This window comes from Sardina pilchardus, chromosome 10 (genome assembly GCF_963854185.1).
Source record: "Sardina pilchardus chromosome 10, fSarPil1.1, whole genome shotgun sequence".
NCBI lineage: Eukaryota > Metazoa > Chordata > Actinopteri > Clupeiformes > Clupeidae > Sardina > Sardina pilchardus.
Window position 1 is genome coordinate 33564493 of NC_085003.1, and position 10000 is coordinate 33574492.

General features: G+C 48.6%; 1 protein-coding gene across 5 annotated transcripts in view; it reads left to right on the top strand.

The window, feature by feature from the left end:
* Positions 1-10000, top strand: part of atp8b4 (ATPase phospholipid transporting 8B4) — a 37467-nt gene that overhangs the window by 7066 nt on the left and 20401 nt on the right. For 4 of the 5 annotated variants that reach the window (XM_062548039.1, XM_062548038.1, XM_062548042.1 and 1 more), the window contains 11 exons: positions 83-172; positions 2335-2402; positions 4173-4286; positions 5069-5167; positions 5676-5737; positions 6177-6249; positions 6817-6887; positions 7135-7217; positions 8317-8475; positions 8674-8762; positions 9405-9595. In XM_062548039.1, the coding sequence (XP_062404023.1) occupies positions 106-172; positions 2335-2402; positions 4173-4286; positions 5069-5167; positions 5676-5737; positions 6177-6249; positions 6817-6887; positions 7135-7217; positions 8317-8475; positions 8674-8762; positions 9405-9595 (1076 nt within the window). In that variant the 5' untranslated portion in view covers positions 83-105. Of the gene's footprint in view, positions 1-82; positions 173-2334; positions 2403-4172; positions 4287-5068; positions 5168-5675; positions 5738-6176; positions 6250-6816; positions 6888-7134; positions 7218-8316; positions 8476-8673; positions 8763-9404; positions 9596-10000 lie in introns of those variants that run through there. The other variant, XM_062548041.1, reaches the window with a different exon arrangement.

Genomic DNA, 10000 nt, shown 5'->3' on the forward strand with positions numbered 1-10000 from the left:
GTGTGGGGGTGTAGCGGGGGTGTGTCTGTGTCCAGTGAGGTACTGACCGCTTAACTGTGTGTGTGTGTGTGTGTGGCGTAAGAATGAGTGCGGTGTGGCCGGGCGATGGCGGCGAGATGGCTGAGGACGTTAGTGCCGTGGAGAGGAGGCTGGACGCCACGCAGGAAACAAGGTAGATGACCTCACACATTACGCAGGAAATGACATCACACGCCACGCAGGAAACAAGGTAGATGACCTCACACATTACGCAGGAAATGACATCACACGCCACGCAGGAAACAAGGTAGATGACCTCACATATTACGCAGGAAATGACATCACACACCACGCAGGAAACAAGGTAGAGGACCTCACACATTACGCAGGAAATGACATCACACGCCACGCAGGAAACAAGGTAGATGACATCACACATTATGGAGCTGAAACTGACGCTCTTGTCCAGACGTCACACGTCTTGGAGATGACGCTCTACCACTGGGCAGTATTACCATGGAGATGACGCTCTACCACTGGGCAGTATCACCATGGAGATGACACTCTACCACTGGGCAGTATCATCATAGAGATGACTCTCTATCACTGGGCAGTATCACCATGGAGATGACGCTCTACCACTGGGCAGTATCATCATGGAGATGACTCTCTATCACTGGGCATTATCACCATGGAGATGACGCTCTACCACTGGGCAGTATGACCATGGAGATGACGCTCTACCACTGGGCACTATGACCAGGGGTAGGGGGCACTTCCAGGGGTATGGGTGCGGACAGCATCTGTTCTCCTCGTTTACACGGAGCCAATGATCTGGTGTGTGCGGTGTTTGATATGGGTTTGAGCGGCTATAGTAATGACTATAGTAATGATATTATGGGTTTGAGCGGCTATAGCGATGACTATAGTAATGATATGATGGGTTTGAGCGGCTATAGTAATGACTATAGTAATGATATTATGGGTTTGGATGAAAACTATGAATGGAGATTTGATACCTGAAGCCCAGTCAGGTCACAGAGGGAAGTATTGGGCTGCTATCCACCTCTTTCCTTAACCCGGAAATATGTATCGTTGCGATGGTTACGATACTGTTTTCAACTTCCGTTCATTCTGTTAACATGTGCGTTCTCCGTAGCTAACTAGATTATGCCTCAACTTAGATGTCTTTCGAAATGTTGACAATTCTGCCCTCAGCATGTATATACTACATCATATATAACCGATATAAAATAGAAACGTTTACTTTTATATGCGTTATGATATGTTAAGCACCGTAAACCGTCACGTTAAAACAGATACAATGCAGCTTCGCCGGAAATAGAAAACCGTCTCGGTGTCATGGCGACCCCCATTGTTGGCTGCGGAATATCGTGGATAGTAATGACTGTGTGAGATTACTGGGCTGCATTAGTAATGACTGTGTGAGATTATTGGGCTGCTATAGTAATGACTGTGTGAGATTATTGGACTGCTATAGTAATGACTGTGTGAGATTATTGGACTGCTATAGTAATGACTGTGTGAGATTATTGGACTGCTATAGTAATGACTGTGTGAGATTATTGGACTGCTATAGTAATGACTGTGTGAGATTATTGGGCTGCTATAGTAATGACTGTGTGAGATTATTGGACTGCTATAGTAATGACTGTGTGAGATTATTGGGCTGCTATAGTAATGACTTTGTGTGAGATTATTGGCCTGCTATAGTAATGACTGTGTGAGATTATTGGGCTGCTATAGTAATGACTGTACTGGTCTCCCTCTGAGTAGATCGAGGACATTTGGATATATTTTTATATTTGTCAGCATTTCATGTTTAGCATCTATGTGAGTATTTGATGTTAATTCGAGTTGGATTTTGACCTGTCTACTAGTATTTAATGTTGAATATATTTTGCCATATTTCATGTTGAATGTGTAGAAAAGGAGAATTTCTCCACAACCAAGGCACTCCAAATGATTTTTAAAATGTCTTTATTAAACTGACATGTCCAACATGGACCTAAAAATGCCCACGCGTAGCGGCTGGGGCCTTCATCAGGGCATGGGCATGGGCATTTCATGTTGAATATTGGAATTTATGTCAATGTTAAATTTCTCCTCTCCTTCCCCAGGTTGGGTAGTTATAGCCCAGGTTGGGTAGTTATATTCCTGCTCTCCTTCCCCATGTTGGGTAGTTATAGCCCAGGTTGGGTAGTTATATTCCTGCTCTCCTTCCCCATGTTGGGTAGTTATAGCCCAGGTTGGGTAGTTATATTCCTGCTCTCCTTCCCCATGTTGGGTAGTTATAGCCCAGGTTGGGTAGTTATATTCCTCCTTCTTTCCCAGGTTGCGTAGAAGAAGAGAGGCATGTCAGAGCCAATGACCGAGTTTACAATGAGAAGTTCTCCTACGCAGTGAGTACATTACAGCTGTGTCTGTGTGTGTGTGTCTGTGTGTGTGTGTGTGTGTGTGTGTGTGTGTGTGAGTACACAGCATTGGCAGTGTACATTGTGACTCATCCTTCATCATTCAATAATGAGGCAACAGTTGTGCAACGACAAAAAAATCTAACGCACCATTACCACCAGATACGCCCAGATAGATAGATGGATACTTTATTGATCCCCAAGGGGAAATTCAAGGTCCCAGCAGCTTAAAACACCGCACACAACATACACTACAATGTAAGAGTGTAGAGTGGCCTATGCCATATCTAACGCACCATCACCACCAAACACACACATGACTATGCCATATCTAACGCACCATCACCACCAAACACACACATGACTATGCCATATCTAACGCACCATCGCCACCAAACACACACATGACTATGCCATATCTAACGCACCATCGCCACCAAACACACACATGACTATGCCATATCTAACGCACCATCACCACCAAACACACATGAGTGGCCTATGCCATATCTAACGCACCATCCCCACCAAACACACACACAAGTGGCCTATGCCATACTATAGAGTCTAGAGGGAGAGAAAAGCAGCATTATTTCGTCTTCCAGTAGAATCAGAGCCAGAAAAGACGATGCTGCAGTTGTGAGGCCAGTTAAGCGAATAGCGACAGGTAAAGGACTTAATGAGGAGCCATTTGTGATCTTATGCAGCAGTGGGTGAATATCGTATGTGTGTGTGTGTGTGTGTGTGTGTGTGTGTGTGTGTGTGTGTGTGTGTGTGTGTGGGTGTTTGTGTTTGTGTGTGTGTGTGTGTGTGTGTGTGTGGGTGTTTGTGTGTGTGTGTGTGGGTGTGTGTGGGTGTGTGTGTGTGTGTGGTTGTTGTGTGGGTGTGTGAATACAGTACGCCCAGAAAGGGTCAACGTCATCTCAGACACAGTGGCAGAACGTTTGTTTTAGTCAAGCTGGAGAACACATCTGTTATGGGTGAGCACATCTGATACGTGTGTGTGTGTGTGTGTGTGTGTGTGTGTGTGTGTGTGTGTGTGTGTGTGTGTGTGTGTCTGTGTGTCTGTGTGTGCCTGTGTCTGTGTGTGCCTGTGTTTCCTGGCTCTGTAAAGTTGCATGTGAGAACTGATCATGTCAGCTGGTATGCCCATTATTAGCCTCACAAGAGCGTTGATGGGCAAAATCTCTCCCCATAACTTACCTCACAGAGGGAGTCGAGGTGCAGGGGTGACACCAGTAACCTCAGTGTTACAGTGCAGGGGTGACATCAGTAACAGTGCAGGGGTGACGTCAGTAACCTCAGTGTTACAGTGCAGGGGTGACGTCAGTAACCTCAGTGTTTCAGTGCAGGGGTGACGTCAGTAACCTCAGTGTAACATTGCAGGGGTGACGTCAGTAACAGTGCAGGGGTGACGTCAGTAACCTCAGTGTAACATTGCAGGGGTGACGTCAGTAACCTCAGTGTTACAGTGCAGGGGTGACGTCAGTAACAGTGCAGGGGTGACGCCAGTAACAGTGCAGGGGTGACGCCAGTAACCTCAGTGTAACAGTGCAGGGGTGAGACCAGTAACCTCAGTGTTACAGTGCAGGGGTGAGACCAGTAACCTCAGTGTTACAGTGCAGGGGTGAGACCAGTAACCTCAGTGTTACAGTGCAGGGGTGAGACCAGTAACCTCAGTGTTACAGTGCAGGGGTCACGTCGGTAACCTCAGTGTAACTATGCAGGGGGTATTTTGTTATTGTCTCGTCTGCACAGGACAACCGAATCAAAACCTCAAAGTACAACATCTTCACCTTCCTGCCCATCAACCTGTTCGAGCAGTCCCAGCGGGTGGCCAACGCCTACTTTGTAGTGCTGCTGATACTGCAGGTGACCACCCACAGGAACAGCCCACATGGGCACAGCATGGGTACAGCATGGGTACAGCATGGGTACAGCATGGGTACATGGGCACAGCATGGGTACAGCATGGGTACAGCATGGGTACAGCATGGATACAGCATGGGTACAGCATGGGTACAGCATGGGTACATGGGCACAGCATGGGTACAGCATGGGTACAGCATGGGTACAGCATGGGCACAGCCCACATGGGTACAGCATGGGTACAGCATGGGCACAGCATGGGCACAACATGGGTACAGCATGGGTACAGCCCACATGGGTGCAGCATGGGTACAGCATGGGCACAGCATGGGTACAGCCGACTACATGGGCACAGCATGGGTACAGCAGGGGCACAGCATGGGTACAGCCGACTACATGGGCACAGCATGGGTACAGCAGGGGCACAGTATGGGTACAGCATGGGTATAGCATGGGTACAGCATGGTTACTACATGGGTACAGCATGGGTACAGCAACACTAGTTATTTTTACTACACTAGTACACAAGTGCTCTAGTGTACTTCAGGAGTAGAGAGGAGAGTAGAGAGGAGAGTAGAGAGGAGAGTGTACTCAGGAGTAGAGAGGAGAGTAGAGAGGAGAGTAGAGTGTACTCAGGAGTAGAGAGGAGAGTAGAGAGGAGAGTGCACTCAGGAGTAGAGAGGAGAGTGTTCCGGAGCTTGAGTAATAGCGTCTCCTGTTCCGGAGCTTGAGTAATGGCGTCTCTTGTTCTAGAGCTTGAGTAATGGCGTCTCTTGTCTCCGCAGCTGATTCCAGAGATCTCCTCGCTGTCCTGGTTCACCACCATAGTGCCCCTGGTGATGGTGCTGACCATCTCCGCCGTCAAAGACGCCACGGACGACTATGTGAGTCACGCAGTCAGTTTGAATCCAGTTTAACTCCATTTTAACTCTAGCCTTACTCCAGTTTAACTCCATTTTAACTCTAGCCTTACTCTAGTTTAACTCCATTTTAACTCTAGCCTTACTCTAGTTTAACTCCATTTCAACTCTATATTCAGCAGCTCTACACCACTTAAGACCCTGTGAGCTACTTTATGTAATGCCATAACCAGTTGCCTGTGTGGTCGCCCCCTATGGGCCGTGTTGGAGAATGCAAATTAGCATCAAGTGCTAGCAGCAGGCCCTGGGCCTCTTCAAATCAGCACCCTGTATGTGCTACCATGTGTGCTGGTGTTTGTAAATGTGTGTGTGCCAAGGTTGTGCGTGTGTGCTGAGATGAGCTTGATGGGCAGTAACTGGTGTGTGTGTGTGTGTGTGTGTGTGTGTGTGTGTGTGTGTGTGTGTGTGTATAAATGTATGTGTGAGTTGAGGTGACGTTGACGGGCAGTAACTGGTATGTTCTTGGTTGCAGTTTCGCCACAAGAGTGACCAGCAGGTCAACAACCGCCAGTCTCAGGTCCTCATCCAGGGAAAGTCAGTACCTCACACACTCCTCCTCTTCATCACACACTCCTCCTCTTCCTCACACACTCCTCCTCTTCCTCACACACTCTTCCTCCTCCTCACACACTCCTCCTCTTCCTCACACACTCTTCCTCCTCCTCACACACTCCTCCTCTTCCTCACACACTCTTCCTCCTCTTCATCACACACTCCTCTTCATCACACACTCCTCCTCTTCATCACACACTCCTCCTCTTTTGTCTTCCTTTGTTCTTTCTGTCTCTTTCATTTTCTCATCCCTCATTCACCTGAACGGAGAAGAGAGGAAAGGAGTAGCACAAGTAGCTTCTCCTCTAACGTGTTTGTGTGTGTGTGTGTGTGTGTGTGTGTGTGTGTGTGTGTGTGTGTGTGTGTGTGTGTGTGTGTGTGTTTGTGTGTGTGTGTGTGTGTGTGTGTGTGTGTGTTTTAGGCTGCAGAATGAGAAGTGGATGAATGTTCGCGTGGGAGACATCATCAAGCTGGAGAATAATCAGTTTGTCTCTGTAAGTTGATGTCTGTCGCTCGAGGGGATACAAAGGGCTTTATGTGTGTGTGTAAGCGTATGAGTGTGTGTGTGTGTGTGTGTGGGGGGGGGTTATGTGCACACTGGCTCCCCTGTGAATTGTGTGGTGATGTTGAGTGTGAGCGTGTGCATGTGCGTGTGTGTGCATGTATTTGTGTATGTGTGTGTGTATGTGCATGTGTGTGCATGTATGTGCATGTGTGTGTGTGTGTGTGTGTGTGTGTGTGTGTGTGTGTGTGTGTGTGTGTGTGTGTGTGTGTGTGTGTGTATGTGCATGTGTGTGCATGGACAGTATGTGTATGTGAGTGTGTGTGTGTGTGCATGTGTGTGTTGGGGGTTTCTCTAATGCATCAGGGGTCTCCCAGAGTGCAGTGCATGATTTATTGTCCCTGACGAAATCGCCCTCTCTCTTCTCTTTTGTCTCTCTCTCTTCATTTATTCTCTCTCTTCTCTCTCTTCCTCTCTTCACTCTTACTTTCACTCTACTCAATCTCTCTCACACATCCACACACACATGATCTCTCTCCCTCTCCCCCCCCCCTCCCAGGCTGACCTCCTCCTGTTGTCCAGTAGTGAGCCGTATGGCCTGTGCTACATCGAGACGGCAGAGCTGGACGGGTGAGACGCAGAGAGAGCAGTGCAGTGGACCTCAGTGTTCAGCACACACAAATAACAACAACAACAACAATAACAACAACAATACCAAATAGCTGTAGAGCAGTGCACTGGACCTCAGTGTTCAGCACACACTCTTACACCTCTGACTCTGATGATCTGTGGTGTAAAACGTAGCTCCGCCCCTGCACCCCTGCACAGCTGATCACATCCTCTTTGTCTGCTTCTTCCCTTGTGTTTCTCCGGACAGGGAAACCAATCTAAAAGTCCGGCAGGCCCTGACTGTGACTTCAGACCTGGGAACGGATATCTCCAAACTTGCCCAGTTTGACGGTAACATGTTTTCTTAAGCACTCCTTTTGAGTGGCCATCAAAATGTGTTTTGCCATCCAGAGCTGGCACGGAACTTTGGTAGAGTTTTGAGGTGCTATGGTGGAGTTTTGAGGTGCTATGAGGTACTATGGTAGAGTTCTGAGGTGCTATGGTGGAGTTTTGAGGTGCTATGGTGGAGTTCTGAGGTGCTGTGGTGGAGTTTTGAGATGCTATGTACTACGGTAGAGTTCTGAGGTGCTATGGTGGAGTTTTGAGATGCTATGTACTACGGTAGAGTTCTGAGTGCTATGGTGGAGTTTTGAGGTGCTATGGTGGAGTTTTGAGGTGCTATTAGGTACTACGGTAGAGTTCTGAGGTGCTATGGTGGAGTTTTGAGGTGCTATGGTAGAGTTCTGAGGTGCTATGAGGTACAATGGTGGAGTTTTGGGGTGTTATGGTAGAATTTTTTGTGGTGTCATGGCGGAGTGTTGAGGTGCTATTGTAGAGTTTTGAGGTGCTATGGTGGAGTTTTGAGGTGCTATGGTGGAGTTTTGAGGTGCTATGGTGGAGTTTTGAGGTGCTATGGTGGAGTGTTGAGGTGCCATGGTGGAGTTTGAGGTGTCATGGTGGAGTTTGAGGTGCCATGGTGGTGTTTTGAGTGCTTGCTCGGTGCCATGCTAGAGTTTGTGCGTGGCACTCATGTCTATTTTGGAAGCAGTACAATTACGATTAGTGTTGCACAGGAGGCTAATGTGAGCATGTTTCTGCTGGAGAGAGGGAAATGGGCTAACAGCTAATAGCTAACGGCCCTCGGTCCCTCTGGTCAGTTGTCAGGCTAACGGCTAACGGTTCCCTGTCCCTCTGGTCAGTTGTCAGGCTAACGGCTAACAGCTCCCTGTCCCTCTGGTCAGTTGTCAGGCTAACGGCTAACGGCTAACGGCTCCCTTTCCCTCTGGTCAGTTGTCAGGCTAACGGCTAACGGCTAACGGCTAACGGCTCCCTGTCCCTCTGGTCAGTTGTCAGGCTAACGGCTAACGGCTAACGGCTAGCGGCCCCCTGTCCCTCTGGTCAGTTGTCAGGCTAACGGCTAACGGCTAGCGGCCCCCGTGTCCCTCCACAGGTGAGGTGCTGTGTGAGCCGCCCAATAACAAGCTGGACCGCTTCACGGGGACGCTGCTGTGGAGCGGCAGCAAGCACCCACTGGACAACGAGCGCATGCTGCTGAGGGGGTGTGTCCTCAGGAACACCGACTGGTGCTTCGGCCTGGTGCTGTTTGCTGGTACGTCTGACACACACACACACACACACACACACACACACACACACACACACACATACACACTCGAACACCGACTGGTACTTTGACCTGGTGATGTTCGCCCGGTATGTCCCACTCACATTCATCCCTCTGACTCTCCGGCCTTTATGTGTGTGTGTGTGTGTGTGTGTGTGTGCATGTGTGTGTGTGTGTGTTCAGGACCCCAAACCAAGCTGATGCAGAACTGTGGGAGGAGCACCTTCAAGAGGACCAGCATAGACAAACTGATGAACACATTGGTGCTATGGGTGAGTATGTGTGTGTGTGTGTGTGTGTGTGTGTGTGTGTGTGTGTGTGTGTTTAAGAGGACCATCATAGACTACTTGACAGCTGACCTGCTGCTGCTGCTTTTTCTGCCCAGCCTGGTTGTCCTGTGACTAAGCGCACAACTTGCAAATGTCTGTGTGAGAGTGTGTGTGTGTGTGTGTGAAAATGTGTGTACAAATGTGTGTGTGTTTGTGTGACATAGAGAGATAGAAAGAACATGAGACAGAGAAGACTGAGAGAGAGAGAGAGAGAGAGAGAGAGAGAGAGAGAGAGAGAGAGAGAGAGAGAGAGAGAGAGAGAAGAGTGTATGTGTGGGTGTGAATTCTCTAACACTCCCCACACACACCCTCCAACAGAGCATGAGAAATGTTATCCAACTCCTCAGCTTTTAATGAATTAAGTCATTTGGAGTAAATAGATGAATAAATCAGTGCCGGTGGCTTCAAGATAGCGATGATGATCCTAGCGTTGATGATGGTGATGATGATGATGGTGGTGATGATGATGATGATGGTGATGATGATGATGGTGGCGATGATGATGATGGTGATGATGATGATGATGATGATGATGATGGTGATGATGAGGATGATGATGGTGATGATGATGATTGTGGTCTCCAGATCTTCAGCTTCCTGGTCTGCATGGGCATCATCCTGGCGCTGGGCAACACCATCTGGGAGGTGCAGGTGGGCGGAGCCTTCTGGGCGTCGCTGCGCTGGGGGCGGGGCAACTCCGTCTACTCCGGCTTCCTCACCTTCTGGTCCTACATCATCATCCTCAACACCGTCGTGCCCATCTCCCTCTACGTCAGGTGAGTCCGCAACACCACATCATCACTATCCTCAACACCGTCATCAACACCATTATCAACACCACTACCACCATCATCACTATCTCAACACCATCAACACCGCCACTGCCATCACTATCCTCAACACCATTATCAACACCATTATCAACACCACCATCACTATCCTCAACACCGTCATCAACAACATTATCAACACCACCACCACCACCATCACTATCTCAACACCATTATCAACACCACCGTCACTATCCTCAAAACCACCATCATCATCACTATCCTCAACACCGTCATCAACAACATTATCAACACCACCACCACCACCATCACTATCTCAACACCATTATCAACACCACCATCACTATCCTCAAAACCACCACCACCATCACTATCCTCAACACCGTCCGC